A 19,273-nucleotide genomic window follows, 5' to 3' on the forward strand; every position below is an offset into this window, starting at 1 on the left:
GAACTTTGTGAATATAAGTCTTGACAATTATAACACATGCATATTGGAATCTTATGAAATTAAAAACATTTTAGCTTTGCTAAATAAATTGTATAATAATATATTTAGAATGCGACTATAAATGATATAGAATTTGACAGAATTTTGCATTGTAATAGGTCCCTTAATGAAAACCAAAGCGTTGATAGCAATGTTTTATCATCTTGCAAAGATTATGACAATTCACCTAATTGAAACATTGGATTTAATGTCCCAAATCTGACCATAAGTCTGCGTATCTATACGTTCCGTACAGCAAACAAGACGCCAAATTTTGCACAGTTTTTAAGGAGAGAAAAAGGTAACCTACAAACAAAACAAAAATTAGGAATAAAGTTCTATCTGTAAAAAATAATACATATTTTCATGCTTTGTATATAAGTATGTGCAGCTTGTTTTTCGTGGATATTTGATTGAAAAGTTTGAAAAAATCTGCCATACAAGCCAACAAAAATTTTAACTTAATGAAACATTTAAATTTGCGGAAAATGCACAAAAATTGTTGTCTCAGAAAAAAATATTAATCCGCATGATATATGTCAAAACCCAGACATCCAGGAAGATTCATTCAATGTGTGAGAAATCTTAAAACCGTGTAACTAGATTATGCTTGAATGCACCACATGTTTAGTTTATGAGGCAACTGTCTGCCATTCTACTAGAGGATAAAGAAGTGAACAATTCGGCTCACAGTAGGATCTTCAACCAAGAGTAAAACTTGTATAGGGCTCTTTTTAAATATTCAAATAGAATGGAATGGAATGAGTAAACTTCATATTGTTTGTATAAAAATTTCTTCAAGATGAGCAGATATTATTGATATATAAAGTTCATGCAAGCATTAATTAAAAAATACTTTTTTCTGCATACATAAAGGTGTATTTAAATACATATTTATTTTTAAACCCTAATATAAATCATCATGATTAGTGACAGTCTATTCAATAGTTGTCATTGTATTTTCAGAACCTCCTGTATGACCTGTAACTCAGAAACCAGCAGATGTATCATCAATGCTTCAAGGTCCAGGCAGTGCCTTACCATATGGTCCTTCTAACTTTTCGAATAGTCCAGGTGGAGTCTTGCCTGGTAGTCCATCTGGTCCAATTGGCCCAATGCCAGACTTGCATGCATCCCTGCCAGGTTTTGAAGGACCTAAATTAAAGGATTATCTCCCTTTCATGAAACCTAAAACATTTGGAAAAGGCAGAGTGGCAACTGGATCCCTGCCTAGTAGTTTAATATCATCACCAGTTCATCTTCCTCCTGGGCCAGATAGTTTACCAGCTAGTCCATTACATGGCATGAACGATGAAGATATTAGAAAACTGGGAATCACGGACCCGAAAGTCTTAGCCATGATAAGAGCTCATTCTTTACCTCCTGTCACTGGGTCATCTCAACAGCCATCAGGGGTTGGTGGATATCAGCAACCACCAGGGGGTGGTGGGTACCAACAGCCTCAAGGGAATGGTGGGTCCCATCAGCCACAAGAAGTCAGTGGTTACCAGCACCCATCTGCAGGAGTAACGGGACAAGCTGTAAATTATCCATCACCGTCACAATCCCCAAGCTTACAAGGAGGGATGACTGGTACAGTGAGATTTGATAGATCTACCAAACCAAGTTCTTACTCACAAAATCTTGGACCTCATGGTATGCCACAATCACAACAAAGAATGGTCCAACCAAATGTGCCACAGTCTGCAGCAGGATACAATATGGGTCTGTCAGGAATGCCATCAGGTATGCAACAGATGCAAGGTGGCTTTGGTCCAAATGCCAGTTACCCCTCAACTAATAATTTACCCCAGATGCCAGCTAATACATCGATGGGACAGCAGACCCCAGGCCAAAATCAATCTTTTTCTAGTCAGGCTGCACCAAGCCAGTCTAACTACCAACAATCGCAAGGGCAAGCTGTTTCCCATCAAGGATATACCATTGGAAATATGGGACAGGTTCAGACTGGACAACATGTACCTCAAACAAATGTGGTGTCTTCAACAGGACAGCAGGACCCAACTAGTGGTGCACCCCAACCAGGAGCACAATATTTACCAACAGGACACCCAGTACAGTCAGGTATAGCTCCACCAGGGTATGGAAATGCATTGCAGGATAGAATGAATCAGATACCATCTTCTGCACAACAAAATCATATGGCACAGGTATGTTTTTAATTTCCCAAAAAATAATTTAAACTGTCAATATACTACATTGAAAGAGACATCCTTCTATCAAGTCTTCATTCTGTCCAATTTTTTTTTTTTTTTTTTTGGCATACAAATAGTTTTTGTATGGCGAGAGAGGCAAGGTAAACAATTTTAAAATTCATTGATGTCTTATAACTTTTGGTTATTGTTTTGGTTCAGTTATTAAACTCTTTGTATGGAGGTTGAAACGTCCACTTTTTCATGCTCCATTTTCTTATAACATGTTTTTATGCCCCATTTATGGGCATTATGTTTTCTGGTCTGTGCGTCCGTCTGTTCGTTCGTTCATCCATTCGTCCGTCTGTTCCGCTTCAGGTTAAAGTTTTTGGTCGAGGTAGTTTTTGATGAAGTTGAAGTCTAATCAACTTGAAACTTAGTATATATGTTCTGTATGATATGATCTTTCTAATTTTAATTCCAAATTAGAGATTTAACCCCATTTTCATGGTCCACTGAACATAGAAAATGATAGTGCGGATGGGGCATCCGTGTACTGGGGACACATTCTTGTTTAAACCTGAAAAAATATCATTATTTTCTACAAAAGATTGAAAGTTCAAAAATATGTAAACAGCAGTTCTTGCAAGATATATATAAGATGGTTGATATTATCTTATTTCTTACTGATTTGACTCTGAAAACAAGAAGACATGACTTGTGTAAGTGTAATTATGTCATGCCAAAGGCTAAGCACAAAAGTACATGTAATATGGGCAAATACATATTGGAATTTTAGTCACTTACAACATATTAAAAGGTATATACAGCATATTAAAAAGGTAAATTACCCAAAAAAAGATTACTTGAGATAAATTTTGATAATTATCACATAAATATTTCTTGTACATTTTTAGACTAGTACAACAACATACAACCAACCCTCTGCACAGAGGTCATCACAAGGTGAAGTTCATTCAACACATGGGATTTCACCACATCCACAGAATGTTTCTGAACAGTCAAAGTATACACCTCAACAAACAATGAACTCTCAGCCAAGTCAGAGTCAAGGGCAATTGTATCAGCAAGGTCAGATGGATCAAGGTCAAAACCAGCAATCTCAAAACTATCAAGGTAGTTTCACTCCTCAAAGTCAAGGTCAGTTACCACAACAACAGAGTCAACAACAGTGGTTACCAACAGCAGTTTCTGGAACTAATCAATATACCCAATCTGGACAGCAAATTTCCAATCAACAAGCCCAGGATCAAAGAATTCAACAGCCAATTGCTAGTCAACAACAAACCCCTGGTCAGCCATCAGGACAGAGATTTCAACAGCCAAATGTTGGTCCACAGCAAACTCTTCAGACACCCCAAAGGTTTCCCCAGGCAAAAATTAGTCAAGAACAACAGGGCCAAAGATTTCAACAACCAAATGTTAGTCAACAGCAAAGTCAATATTATGGACAGCAACCTAATAATCAACAAGGTCAAGGTGGTCCTCAAAGTTCAGTGCAATATCCAAATAATCAAGGGCAAAATATTCGTGTCGCCCCTCAGACTCCACCCCCACAGACACAGTTTCAACAACTAAATGTTAGTCAACAGCAAACTCAATATTATGGACAGCAACCTAATTATCAACAAGGTCAAGGTGGTCCTCAAAGTTCAGCACAATATCCACCAAATCAAGGTCAAAATACTCCAGTGACCTCTCAGAATGCACCCCAACACAGACAGACTCAACAACCAAATGTAGGTCAACAGCAACCTCAATATTATGGACAGCAATCAACTAATCAACAAGGTCAAGGTGGACCTCAAATTTCAGCACAGTATCCATCAAATCAAGGGCAAAATACTCAAGTGACCTCTCAGACGACCCCCCAACAGTCAAAGATGTCATCTTCACAACCATCCCAGTTCTCACAGGAGCAAAGAAATCCACAACAGTTTGGACAACAGCCAACAAGCCAACAACAAAGTACACCACAACAGTTTGAACAACATCAACAAGGCCAACATCAAAATACATCACAACAGTTTGGACAACAGGCTTTGCAACAACCATATAATGGATATGGTGGTCAGCATCAGAGCAGTCAACAAACTTCAACATCTGGTAATGGTCCTGCACAGATGAGTCAGGCCGGTCAAGGTCAAATGCAATATATGTCCACCAATCAGTCTAGTCAAGGGTACTCAAGAGGTCACCCAGTTCAAGGACAACAGACACAACAGCCATCATTAAATCAAGGTTATGGCAGTCACCAGGGAAGTCAGTTGTCAGGACAACAGGTTCCACAAACTACCAATATAGCAAGTACAGGACAACAAATACCAAGGCAACCAGGACCACAATTTCAATATGGTACACAGCCACAAATGTCAAAGACTTCATCCAATTATGGTGGATTTGGCCTACAGCCCCAGATCCAACAATCCAGTTCATTGCCACAAGGCCCTCAACAAATGCAGGCAATTCCACCAGGAATGCCACAACAGGGTGGATTTATACCACAAGGGCAGACCATGACAACAATGGTAAATACAATGCCTCAAAATAAAGGAGGCATTCAGCAACAACAAGGTCAGGCCATGACAACAATGGCACAGTCAGGTCCACAACCTATTGGGGGTAGCCAACAACAAGGACAGACACAGGTGCTACAACAAAGATATCAATCGCAAGTGCCACAGCCTAGTAATGTACAGCCATCAGTATCCATGAACTCCCAGCAGCAAGGGTACCCTACAGTACAGCCACCAGTATCCATGAACTCCCAGCAGCAAGGGTACCCTACAGTACAGCAGCAAACAACTAATCAACAGATGCAGGTATTTATATGAAGACATTTAGGGGTAGATCTTGGTTCAGGGACATAACTCTTTAATTTATCAGTTATGCGTTTGTAAAAGTCAAGTTTCGTCAATTCTAAGCTTCTTGGATACATAGATTATTTCCAATCTATTTCAGGTAAATGCTTAAAATTCATATTTATGAAAATGGCTGACACAAACGTACTGATGATTTTTAAGAGTTATTTCCCTTTACCTAGGTCTACCTCCTTAAAATACTTTATTGAAATCAAAGTTAAAAGTGCTGATTTTAATCTATCAACACAAATTATACATATTGTTGATTCATTTTTCATGAGATACCAATTTTTGTGAGTTTTGTTGGTAAAGTTGAACCAAGAATTTAAATGTTCATGGAAGTACAAATTTGCTATATAATAAGATTGTTACACACTTTCTGAAAACCTAAAAATCAAATACAAATGAAAATACAATATTTGCTCAATCCTCAAAACATGTAAAAATCATTACCCACGATCCTCAAAACATGCAAAAATCATTACCCACGATCCTCAAAACATGCAAAAATCATTACCCACGATCCTCAAAACATGCAAAAATCATTACCAATGATCCTCAAAACATGCAAAAATCATTACCCACGATCCTCAAAACATGCAAAAATTATTACCCACGATCCTCAAAACATGCAAAAATCATTACCCATGATCCTCAAAACATGCAAAAATCGTTACCGACGAAAGTAAATGAATCCACAACAAAAGGATAACAATATTATTTCGAAGGATACTGGACAAAACACTCCACAAAACAAACCACCAGCATTAGAAATCCTGGACAAAACACTCCACAAAACAAACCACCAGCATCAGAAATCATGGACAAAACACTCCACAAAACAAATCACCAGCATCAGAAATCCTAGGAAAAATGTGCACTTAGCAAAAAAGAAAAGAGACATAGAACTACACACAGAACACATAATTATGTATGTGGAGTTATATCAGGTTTATATATACATTTTGTATATTAAAAGAACCAAGCTTTCAGTGCCACAAATAAGTTTATGTCATGTTATTTCCAAATAAAAATGTACATAATAAAAAGTATGGGTCACAAACGTTTTTTTTTTCAAACTATGAGAGAAATATAATGTGTCCAATTTTGTAATAGTACAGGGGTGTGGAAATATTTTTTCTGAGCACTTGTCCCTGGGCAAGTAAAACTGTAAATTTTACTTGTCCGGAAAATAAATTACTTGCCCTGATGGTCCCAATAAATATTGAAGTATTCCATTGTTAGCTAAGCCTTATATATGATTCTTAGCACTGTTTTGCATCACAAACAAATGAAATCCATTTGATTATATGTGTAAAAATTTAGGAAAGTAGGAAATGGGTTAACATCAATGGGACAGAAACCTAACATCAAACCAACCAATGAAATGACATGTAAAGGACAATTTTGCAGCAGTTTTTGAATAAAAATTGTAGCCAGTAGGTACATGTACATATACTAATTTTGATGACAGTGAGTAAAGAAACATGAGAAATGGAAACTAATTAATAAACTATTATTTTTTGGGGGGTTTCTTTCAACTGACACACTTTGTTTTTTCTTGATAATTGTCTTGATGGGCAATAAAATCGTCCCTTCTATTTACCACTTTGACAACAAATAATGTTGACCTTTCATCTTTAAATAAGACAAAACATTTATTTATTTCCCATCCTAGATAGCCAGCGCCAATAAGATATCCACGATGTCTGAAATTCTCGCTTCCGTATTTTTTTTTTAATGCTGCTTGCCTCCATTTGCGTTTAAGTTTTCTATTCGACTCATTACTATTTTTGTCTTGCTTGTCCGGTGTTTTATTAAGTATTTATCAATCTGAATATCGATACAAAATCTAAAGAAATGACATTACCGGTGAATGATGGATAAAACCGTAATCGACGAACCCTGGTCAATGGACAAAGCCAATGCAATGTTACGCGACTCGTGTTCGCATATTTATTTTTATTTATTTTGATAATCGATCTATTTCCGTTATTATGCAATATTTATGGGTCATGAACATTGATGTTTTTACCTGCTGAACATTGGCTTCTTTTAAATAAATTAAACATCTTTATACGTTTTGAAATTTATTCTATATTTTTGTTGGATTTGAACTTTGTCTTGTATATTTTTTTACTTGTCCACGGGCAACCAAGACAAAACTAATTACTTGTCCGGTTGTTCAAATGTACGAGTCGTGCGAGTCGGGCATAGCATTTCCACACCCCTGTAGTACTACATGGAAAAAAGCTTTTTTGTGTGAAAAGAAGAAAATACGAGAAGATAGCTCTTATAATGTGCTTATAGAAAAGAAAAGAAAAGTTGAACTTATTAATTGAACAACATAACTGGACTTTGTGAGTGATATTTACAGCTGTTATAATAAATTATGTTTGATTTATTGTAGAGACCTCTCTCTGGACAGTCACAAATGTCACAGCCATTACCTCAGAAAGGTGAGTGCAAGAAATATTTATAAATAGACAATTTATCTGCAAAAGCTTCATAAGTGTTGCTTGAGTCAACAAAAATAAAAAGGCCAAATAAATTAGAAGTTGAAGATTATCAAGAACCCAACATTCTGAAAGGTTTTCCCAAATACAGCTAAGAAAATCTAGTCCTTGGTTAGAAAATCCTGAGTATTAACTTTTTAGCTTACTTGAACCTATTGATCATGTGAGCTATCAACATTACCTTGTGTGTTAAGTAACACACGGTAGAAACTATCAACAGCAAAATATAGGCAAGTGAGTGATCCAGGCTTTTTTACATGTTTAAGAGCCTATTGTTTTATTTTCAGTTGTAACATCTACTCATTCTAATGTTCAATTTTACAAAATATTGTTGTTTGTCAGCTGGTTTAAAAATGTTTAAAATGTTCTTGTAGTACAAAAATGTTATAAGACTGATTTTATACAAAAATAATATTCAATTAATACATAAAATCATAAATGTCCTTAGATTTTTTTTTTATATTCTTAATTTTATCCTTGAAATGAATTCTCCTTTATCTTAGGTACACCACAGCCTAGTTATTCATCAACAACAATACAGCAAATGAACCCTCTTTCTCCACCAGATATCCTACCACAACCTATCCTACCAAGCCCAATGAAACCAGTAACAGAGATCCAGTCATCCCTACAGGAAGTTACTATGGAAACAAAAACGCCATCTATACAAGATGTCACAGAACTAGAAACTACATCGAAGATGGAATTTCATACAAGAGCTAGAGAATCTCCAGTAGTACAAAGAAAACAGGTATACATGTGTATTGTGTGAAAACAGGAAATTATGTTATAGATTTATTTGTAAGTGGTGTACTAGTATAGCTAATACTATGCGTAAAGCCATGAAGGGAAATGCTAAATTAAACCAGTTTATTTAGGTAATAAGCCCTTTATCTGAATGTACACCTCAAAAATTTTCAAATGCAGTTCAAAATCTATGAAAAGCAGGACTTTTTTTTAAAACCCATACATTAACCGAAATATTAGTTCATAAACACATTGACAAAAAATGTGTAATAATTTCAGTGGGTTCATTTGTTCTATAGAAAAGATATCTTTATGACCATAATTTCAGTTACAATACATTTTTTCTTTCATCTTTAAATGATTGTTTTATGATTTAACATTGAAATAATTTTTAATGTATCATTGTAGCCTGAAAAGTCACATTCCAGATCCAATTCCAACACCAGCCAATCAGAATTCAAGTTGCCTTCTAGGAAACATTCCTGTTCTTCGATTGGTTCATCTCTGGATGACATTTTATCATCAAGTCCTGTAGACTCCACCCATGAACCACCTGACTCAGTTCTAACACCCAAGGTTCTTACAGCACAGGAAATAGCACAACAGAAAGAGGATGCTATTCTGAAAGGAACCCTGGGAAGACAATTTTCTAAAGACCCTTATCCTGATTCATCTAAAATGGATAAATTTGTTGCAGAGACTGAAAAATTGGCCAAGTTTGTTGAAAGTTTAGATAAAGCTACTTGTTCTGGACCCTCACATTTAGATATAGCTTGGAAGGTAATACTACAATTTAAAAAAGGCTATAACGTTTTTATACACCTTGCAAACACTTTTATTTTTGGTTTGAAGAAGTGCACTGCTTATTTGTCTTATTTATCAGCTGTCTGTCTGTCCATCTTTTTATGGTTATAATCTAACTTATATCTATTGGACAGATATTGATGAAACTTTAAGCAGTTGTAGAACATTACCTGAAGATGTGCAATGAATTTTATTAGTCTTACATATGAAAGGGGAGATAATGTAAAACAAAATATTCTGCAGTAGAAAAATGATGCAAATATGTAAATTGTTGTGAATATATAACAATGTATAAAGCTTGGAGCTTTCCTTATTAAACTACATCAAGAAGTAAGAAAATTGTAATATCAAACATTCTTGAAATCGTCTAGAAAAAGTAAAATGCGACATAAAGTATCTGTTAAAATAAGTTGGTTTACTTTAAAAAGAACTTCACTATGAATATAAAATATATATTTTAGGAGGTGATAGAAGATTATGATATACATGGTAAGAAGAACTCAATGGCGATTGGTCGATGTTATCCAATGAAAAACAGAGATCAGGATGTTTTACCTTGTAAGTGTCCTTATTACATGTATCAGTACAAATAAGTGGTACACCCTCACAAAGATGATGGATTAACTGCTATCTCCTTGTCCATCATCTGTTCATTTGTTCAACTATATCTTTTGTTTTATTTCAAAGTTTATGTATTGAGAAATAATTTGATATTTTGTTTGTAACTTTATAGTGTTGTCCCAGTAAAACATGTGTTACATACTTCAAGTTTATGTATTAAGAAATGATTTGATATTTAATCTGTAACTGCAAAATGTTGCATTGCATAGTAGAAGTAATTTTTTCAAGTTGTTTGGCAGAACACTTTTTATTTGACAATACTTTGATTTTTTTTATATACCCTCTTGAATATTTTTTATAAATTGATTTAATACAGGTGCAGTATACTTTACAAGGCATTATTACTAAATCTGCTTTTTGCAAAATTTGCAACAAAAAATTATAATAATTGGCTTGCATCATTGAATAAAAGCAATATTTACAAAGTATAATATTTTACATCAATCTATCATATACTATTTAGTCCAGGATTTTTTAATTTGCTGGTTTACGGATCAGCCGACCCGATTTTGTCGATTTTCAGAATAAAATTAAAGTTTACTTTTCATGCTTTTTTATTCCCGCCGACCCAAACAAATGCATTATCCCTGAAAAATAATTAAAATATTATTTTTTTTTTTATGATTGATTGATTGATTGATTGTTGGTTGCTTAACGTCCAGTGGCAAATATTTCATGCATATTCAGGATGAAAACAAGTTCACAATAAATACAATAGGTAGGTCTTGTCACAAGAGAGACCATCTAGGATGATGGTTGGGGAAATTTGGACTGCCACTGGAAAATGAGGGTATATTGGATATGGACAGAAATTTTGCCTTGCAACAGGCCACCTACGGACCCCTTCAAGAGTTGTTGCAAGGGTTCTTAACGTGCAATGAGCGTGGCACTCTCTTCACACGAGGCATCGGATTTAACGTCCCCAATCTGACCGGACATGACTGCGAACTTGATACATCCCGCACAGCCAAACGGACGCCCCACTTTGGCAAGCGTTTTACTGCCGGTCGGAAGAAGACCAAGTGACCATATTTCTAATCCCCAGTCACCCTTGGGGAATTTTTTTTATGAAATGAAATGCATTAATAAATAACAATATTGATAAAACTTTCTGTAGTGAAAAAAATAAAACTTCCAGTTTAAGTTTCTAAAAATAGACAAATCAATTATAACTGACCTTGAAATGTTGTTTGCGCAAATAATTTTGCAAAACAAAACCTGTGTGTAAAACCAATTAAACAATAAGTTCGTTTCCCGTATTTGTCATCAGTCCATAAGATGCATTATTTGATAGAAATAGACTTGTCCAAATGTGGACAGGTGGAAGACATCAAGTTAAAGTGCTGAATATTAAATAATCATTTGGAATTTTCTTGTTTCATAGATAATGAAAAAAATATCGTCCATTTGGATAAAAATCGGGAATGCATGACAACAGATTAACCCGATATAATCGTTTTTCCAGTGGACGATTCTATTACTTTTTTTGACACTTGTGTTAAAACTTATTTTCGTACGACGTTTTTACATTTTTTTTTTTACCAGTTTTCGTGCTTGAAGATCATAATTCACCAAGTTTTCTAGAATTGTTTAAGAGCTACGCGAATATATTTTTCTTGTTTGTGAAATGACGATTTAATTTCGTCTTTGTCCATGCACCCCTTTTTTTACAGGAAATTATTAGAATGTCATGCGATGTTTATAAAATTTCATCAAACTAAAATCTAAGAAATGATGACAAAATAGATTAACAAACATATTGTTAGAAAGGTGAAATATATATTTATTTTGCATATTTTTCTGTCTTGAAAGATTTTTTTTCCCGACCGACCAACCCAACTTTTTCATGAGGAAAATCTGTAAACCAACAAATTAAAAAAACGTGGCCTTAGTTTAGTGAAATGCTGAACAGTAGTTAATTTCATGGGTTTTTTTTTCCAGATGATGTATCCAGAGTGTTACTAACATCACATAAAGATGATTATATAAATGCTAGCTGGATAAATGTAAGTAGTTATATATATAGTCTAAGATCTTGTTTTATTCACAATAAAAATAAAAATATTTATGCACATTTTAATGTGAATGTTTTTTTATTCTGTATTAAGATTTCTAGTTTATCCTTAAATAAATGCTGTTAGCATCTAAAAACAAATATTAAACCCAGCCATGAATTAAAACCTCTGTTACTCAAATTCATCTCAACTGTAACATGACGAGGTTCAATGACAAGATGTACAAGTACCAAGTAGTTGGTCTATAGTTATCAAAAGCCTGTCAACACTGAAGTTGTGAGACACCAACTCATGACAGTTGTAATCAACTCCTTTCTTGATTGACAAGGATCACCAATATTTGTGTTGAAGATAGGTGGTTCTGTCCAGGAACTTTGGCCTTCTCCATAGAATAAGAACTGGTCACCACATTCTACATGAGAGTGCTGAATGTGGCATTAATCCCACAGAACAACCAATCAATTAATCAATGAAACTTAACGAAACTCTCAAACATACAATGAGTTTCTTTAGCTCCACAGCAAATGCAACAGCAAAACTTACAAAAGACCTGAGTTTTAGATAAGTCTTTCTCATTCCAAAGTTTTTAGAATTTTTAAATTTTAACATGCTTATTTTCAGGATTTAGCAGAATCATGTCCCAAGTTTATAGCCACACAAGCTCCATTGCACTCAACTATGTTTGACTTCTGGTTGATGGTTTATGAGCAGGGGTCAGAGGTCATTGTAATGCTGTCTAGTGAAGTGGAAAACAAAGACACAAAGGTATGGTAATAATTACAGTTGATTTCAATCAGTGTGTAGAGAAATGTACAGTCCTTGGTTAGCTTGCTTGTTATATGAACCGTGAAGTCATTATTAGGTTAGGTAAACTACCCTCCTTTAAAAGTAGACTAGTCCAAGAGGTAACCAATCTATGTGTTTGTAAGACTAGACTACTTCGAAAGGAGGATAGTATACCTTACCTAACGATGACTTCACGGTTCAGCTAACAAGCTAGCTAGCTAACCAAGGATTCTACCTTTCCCTACACACTCAATGAAATCGGCTGTAATTTTAAAATAACTAATTGCTTGATCTACTGGGGATTCCTAAATATTTGTGGACTTTGTGGAAACAGGGCTTCCACAAATTTTAATGTTCAATGAATTACAAATTTTCTTGAGGAATTTTTGCCGACATTTCCAAAAACCAAGAAATTTAATATCCACCAAAATGCAAGTTTTCCTCAATCCACAAATGATAAAAAAAAACTACAGTATACTAATTTGAAAATATGGTATGGTATTGACATTTGATAAAAATGTTCAACCATTTTTTGTCTTGCCTGCAACAAAAGTCTCGGAAGGAAAGATTCTGGCTACGGCAACAGATTCAGCCTCAACAATTGTTAAATTTTCTGAATTTTATGTTCATAGTTGAGACATATCTTTGTGTCAACAGTTCCAATGGGTTAAAGTGGAAATGAGCAATTTCTTGATACTTATCTTTTACAAAGAAGCAACATCAATGTTTTTGTGGTGACAGATTGCATTTTTATTTTCAGTAACATGCATATTGATAAAATTGAGAATGGAAATGGGGAATGTGTCAAAGAGACAACAACCCGACCATAGAAAAAACAACATATATTTACATCCAAAGACTAACATGATTATATAATTTTGAATAAGGAAATATCAGAAGGGTATTCAAATCACGGGTTGACGACATACTGACTATGTCATGACAAAAAGACAAAAATATCCAAAATTCCTACAAAAGTCTACAAAACTTTTAAACATTCAAAATAAAGACTGAGCAACAAGAACACCACCAAAAATCAGGGGTGATTTCATGTGCACTGGAGATATGATGAGTATTTCAATGAAGCATAATGCAAAATACGCAACCTCAAACTTACTGTAAACCAACTTATTTTTGCGAGAAGAAAATTAACGCGAATATAAATCGTCGCGAATATGTAAAACTTAGATCTTTCTTTATTAAAGTATATCCATAAATTAGAAAATCATGATATTAAATAACCGAGAAATAGTTTACAAAGGGTAAAAGGCGAAATAAAGTATCCGCTAAAATAAGTTGGTTTACAGTACTCTATATAGGTGCTAACTAAAATGCAGTGATTTATCTTTTATATGAAGGTCAATTTACTTTCATTTAATAAGCTGCATACTTACTTCTCCATGAAAGATACAAATATTATAATTTCTTTTTTTTCAGAAATTTCCTGAATATTGGCCACCAGAGAAGGGCAAATTAACCCACCATGGTCCTATAACATTAACTCTCCAGAGCTTGAAGGAGACACAGCTGTGGACAGAGAGAATTATCTACCTACAACACCAGCAGACAAAGACTGGCAGGACTATAGTACATCTACAGTATAAAAACTGGCCTGTCAGGTAGGCAAATGTAATATTAACAGTATAAAAACTGGCCTGTCAGGTAGGCAAATGTAATATTAACAGTATAAAAACTGGCCTGTCAGGTAAGTAAATGTAATATTAACAGTATAAAAACTGGCCTGTCAGGTAAGTAAATGTAATATCTCAAGTATACACTGTGGGTGGCCTTCCAGGAACATGTTATATGTTCAATGCACAAACTAATCTTTTAGGTGGCAACATATGTATGTTGCATGTACAATACATTATCTGACCTTTCAGGTGTCGATATCTAACTTGATCAGAAACACAAACTAGTATTCCAGGTAAGGGATATACATGTATATATATTTTACATGTACAATAAACAAACTGACCTTACAAGTATATAATTATCATGACTATATGGATATGTTACACAAACACTACATGTACAGTCTTTTTTTTTGTGTATTTTATTTTGCATATTGTTGTGTTGGAATTAAAATATTCAAATGTGTATGCTATCAACTCTAAACTTAATTGTGAGGCTTTGAAAACAAACAAAAATAGTTCATTTCTATTTTGATTACAGTGGATTTCCAGAGAAGGTTCCTAGTGTGTTACAGTTTATCAATGAAGTCCATAACTTCTACAGACAGCAGAGAAGTTTACAAAAACCTGTCATGGTTCACTGCAGGTAAAGAAATAAAATAGAATACTAAACCCTGTCATGGTTTACTGCAGGTATAAAAATAGAATACAAAACCCTGTCATGGTTCACTGCAGGTATAGAAATAAAAATAGAATACTAAACCCTGTCATGGTTTACTGCAGGTATAGAAATAGAATACAAAACCCTGTCATGGTTCACTGCAGGTATAGAAATAAAAATAGAATACTAAACCCCGTCATGGTTTACTGCAGGTATAGAAATAAAAATAGAATACTAAACCCTGTCATGGTTTACTGCAGGTATATAGAATACTAAACTCTGTCATGGTTTACTGCAGGTATAGAAATAAAAATAGAATATAAAACCCTGTCATGGTTTACTGCAGGTATAGAAATAAAAATAGAATATAAAACCCTGTCATGGTTCACAGCAGGTATAGAATTATAAATAGAATATAAAATCCTGCCATGGTTCACTGCAGGTATAGAATTATAAATAGAATACTAAACCCTGCCATGGTTCACTGCAGGTATAGAATTATAAATAGAATACTAAACCCTGCCATGGTTCACTGCAGGTATAGAATTATAAATAGAATACTAAACCCTGCCATGGTTCACTGCAGGTATAGAATTATAAATAGAATGCTAAACCCTGTCATGGTTTACTGCAGGTATAGAATTATAAATAGAATACTAAACCCTGCCATGGTTCACTGCAGGTATAGAATTATGAATAGAAATTATTTACTCACCAGTCATGGACTCTTTACAGTTTTGAAATTTCATACAACATATACAATGAATTATTGTTTTAAGGCAGTACAATAATCAGTTAAATACAGTAAGGAAAAATTAGTGTATGCACATGAGAGAGAAAATGATTTTTAGGGGAGATAATCATTACAATTTACACTGACAGCAGGAATCACAGGCAAGACGAAGCACTTCACAGAACACCTTGATTTTTTGTGTCAGTTTACATTACACTTTTACACTGACTGCATCAATCACTAGCAAAACTAATGAATATTTATTAATTTATAAACAAACTTATATTGGCAATTTCAGTAATGGTATAGGTAGAACTGGTACCTTTTTGATGATTTATACTGGAATGCAAGAGATCGATCACGGTAATGGTATCATCAATGTACAGGCAGTCGGTAAAAAGATGTTACAACAACGTAGATATGTCATCAGAGAGAAAAGTCAACTGAAATTCTGTTACGGAGCTATTTTGTACCATGCTCAGGATATATTGGCAAAACGTGAGTTCAAAATTCTAGAAAATATGTTTCAACCTTTTGTTAAAGGGTAAATAAAAAGCTGCACCAAACTAATTATAATCATAGGCTTAACTCTTAACCCATACCTAACCTTAAATAATCTCTAGCCTAAGCCCTAGTCATAAATGAACAATAAACAATTCCTTTACTTGTTTTGTCCTATATATAAATACAAAAGATATTTGTTTAAAATGTTAGATGATAAAAACAACATGCTTAAATGAAACAGATCTATACTGTTAACATAAACCAAAGTCCTGCTGAGCATTGTTTAGTTCATTCATCCTATTCTTTTATCTGACAATCATTGTAGATCAATTGTAAGAAATTGGTTGTTATAAATTTATGAAGATGTAACTCGGTAAGTCTTTTCACCACCGCACACCGCCAAACACCACTGAACACCCCAAAAGTTTATTTTTTTGTCTTTTATCGTTATAAATGTGACTTAAATATAATATTCAAGTTATTAATTCAACAAATCAGAAGATTAAGAGTTCAAATATCTAAAGAAAACATTTTTTTTTTTTTCTATCTTTTCTATAAAATAGTTGTACCAGTAATAAGAAAAGAGACAAAAAGCAAAATCTAACAGATGAATAAAGATCCAGGATACATTAAGATATTGTTCCTTCTTTCATGATATAATCTTAGATTATAAATTACCTATGGAATTTGTAGTTGTACCATTTGTCTGCCATAATACATAAATCCACAGTATATGAAATGCATTTTATTTATTAATATTGTCCTAAGTATTGTGTCATCTATATTACAGAGGGGATATTGGTTCATAAAGCTTCATTTGGAGACAAGCTTCCTCATCCTGGAGAGAAATCTTATCAGTGGACACCCACAGAGGATGTCATTTTTGGAGCATGTAGTATAAATGATCTTAAGAGCAATGTTGAAAAACTTGGATTACATTTAGGAATATCAAACAAACATTCTAGTCCAAAGAAAACTGTCATTCCCAAACAGGAGCTCTCCAGTGAGGAGGTGGATAAGCAACAGAAATATTTTTTACCTTCAAAGACAGAAGATCATGAAATTGAAGGAACTCTAATTAGCAGTTTACCTGATGTTGTTCAACGAACAGATGCGGCGAGATCGAGTGTTGATAATGACCAAAAGTTGACTGGGTCCCTGTCTGGCTCTAATGCATCACTTTTAAGTGTTGGATCAGAATCAGAAAAGATAACAGGTTCACCAATACATAAAATAAAGTCCAGAGATGGTTCACCGAAGCCAAGTTCTCTACATGGATCACACGAGGGATCACCGAAAATGCAGTCATTGATGGATTTACAGAACCCAAGTTCATTTACACTTGGAGCTGACGGAGGAAAGAAGAAAATAACAAAAGCAAGTTTTCTGGATAAAACTTCAGGTTTAAGTGATAATTTGGACAATGATGATCCCTTTAGTTCAATAGATCCACTTTGGACGATGAAAAAGTAATTCATATTTATATGTTTTTATATTATTTTTTGTAGCATGTGATACACTATCAGTATATATCGGTCATTTCTTGAGGCTTTTGCAATATAGTACACTTTTCACTTTATTTCAAAATAAAATCGTCAAAATTTAAGAAAAAAAATCAACTTCTTAAATTCTCTCATTGGTGATTTATGCACATGATGACCTGTACACACACTTTTACAGGTTATAAGTGTTTGAATAATGATATGGTTTAAATGTCAGAGTGTATGTATGTTTTAGGTGAACCAAATTTATATGTTTAAATGTTCAACAAAGTACAATGCAGTAGGAATTTACTATAGGCTTGTTTGTAGACTTAAAGTAACATTTAAAATATGACAGATATCTTTTTGCTTGGATGCAATTGTTGTATTTTTCTGGTCAAATGTTTAGACTTTATCATCTTTTGTGATAAGAATATTGTATTTTGGAGATGTATTTGGGCTTTAATTATTATTATGAAGTTTATTTTTGAGAAGGCATAATATTTATAAGGTGAATATCAAACATTATATAACAAATGTACGAATGAATGCACAGTTTAATCAGCATTTGCAAAGGTTTCTAGACAGTACTTTCCAAATTTTTGTACTGTTTTCAAATATTTATTTACTGCTTTGGAATAGAATTTCACAAATCAATTGATATTTTTTGTGGCACATTTAGTGGAAGTAAATCAGGTATGTAACTGCCCGAACAGGCTTATAGTTTTGACAGATGACTTTCGCTGAAAGAACATACAATTATCAGTCTTGAATATATATGAACTATTTTAAATATACATGTAGCCAGAGGGCATTAAACTGTGAATTGCATGATCTGTTTTTGTTTTTCATTCATTATTTGTATACATTTATCAACATAAATGACTGTCCAGTGAATAAGATAGGTTTCAGTGTTACAGTTACTCTGAGTTTGTTTCTATTGATTGAATTATCCTTCACCAAAAAATAACTTTTTTTAATTTTTATTGGATATATGGTTAAACTGTTAACTGGCCAAACTATATGAAACTGGTCTTATAATTTTGGAAGAAAATTCAAAATAAATTGAAGCAGGTGAATTACACATTGTATTAACAACATTTCTATCTTCTGGATTTGATATTTATTTCTTAAATGCGAAATATATTTATTAAAATCAGGAAAATACATTAACATGAGCCAGTGCCCTTATTTTCTAATTATGGTTTTTGCACCTTAATATTTGAAAACATCCATAGTGCTTTTGTTTTATTTTGTGACAGGTTTTGCCTAGCTATAAGATGTTAGTAAGTTAACTCTGTAAATTGTAAACATTTGACAAGCATGACTAGGTAATCATGGTGATATTTTTTTTTATTTTATAAAACATATCATTTCATGGGTTTGCCTTGTGGAAAGTTGTTTCATTGGCAATTGTACCACTTCTTTTTTATACTTAGGACAATATCTGTTTAAATAATACAATAAAATCATGTAATTGAACTCTGAATCTGAAAAATTTTAAATTAAGAAAAGAGATTGCTGTATAGGATATTGAATTCTAAAGAATTATCTGTATGTCATGTATATTTTAGATTATATATTATTTTATTGATCTTTATTGTACAATGATGAAAACAATAGATATAAGGCCAAATAAAAAAGTATGTGTGGTTCCTGTTACATCTAGGGTAGGTAGGTAGGGATTTTTTTTTATT

At 33.6% G+C, this 19,273-nt stretch overlaps 1 protein-coding gene across 1 annotated transcript; it reads left to right on the top strand.

Annotated features, from left to right (window-relative positions):
• Positions 1-1,009: 1,009 nt before the first annotated feature.
• Positions 1,010-19,243, top strand: LOC143057992 (uncharacterized). Its single transcript, XM_076231455.1, has 12 exons — positions 1,010-2,210; positions 3,110-5,035; positions 7,485-7,533; positions 8,094-8,341; positions 8,746-9,117; positions 9,603-9,699; positions 11,704-11,768; positions 12,399-12,542; positions 14,001-14,182; positions 14,739-14,843; positions 15,890-16,089; positions 16,886-19,243. The coding sequence occupies exons 1-12, from the start codon at positions 1,053-1,055 to the stop codon at positions 17,566-17,568; spliced, it is 5,229 nt and encodes a 1,742-aa protein (XP_076087570.1). The 5' UTR covers positions 1,010-1,052; the 3' UTR covers positions 17,569-19,243.
• Positions 19,244-19,273: the final 30 nt, after the last annotated feature.

Source organism: Mytilus galloprovincialis, chromosome 14 (assembly GCF_965363235.1).
Source record: "Mytilus galloprovincialis chromosome 14, xbMytGall1.hap1.1, whole genome shotgun sequence".
NCBI classification, from domain to species: Eukaryota; Metazoa; Mollusca; class Bivalvia; order Mytilida; family Mytilidae; genus Mytilus; species Mytilus galloprovincialis.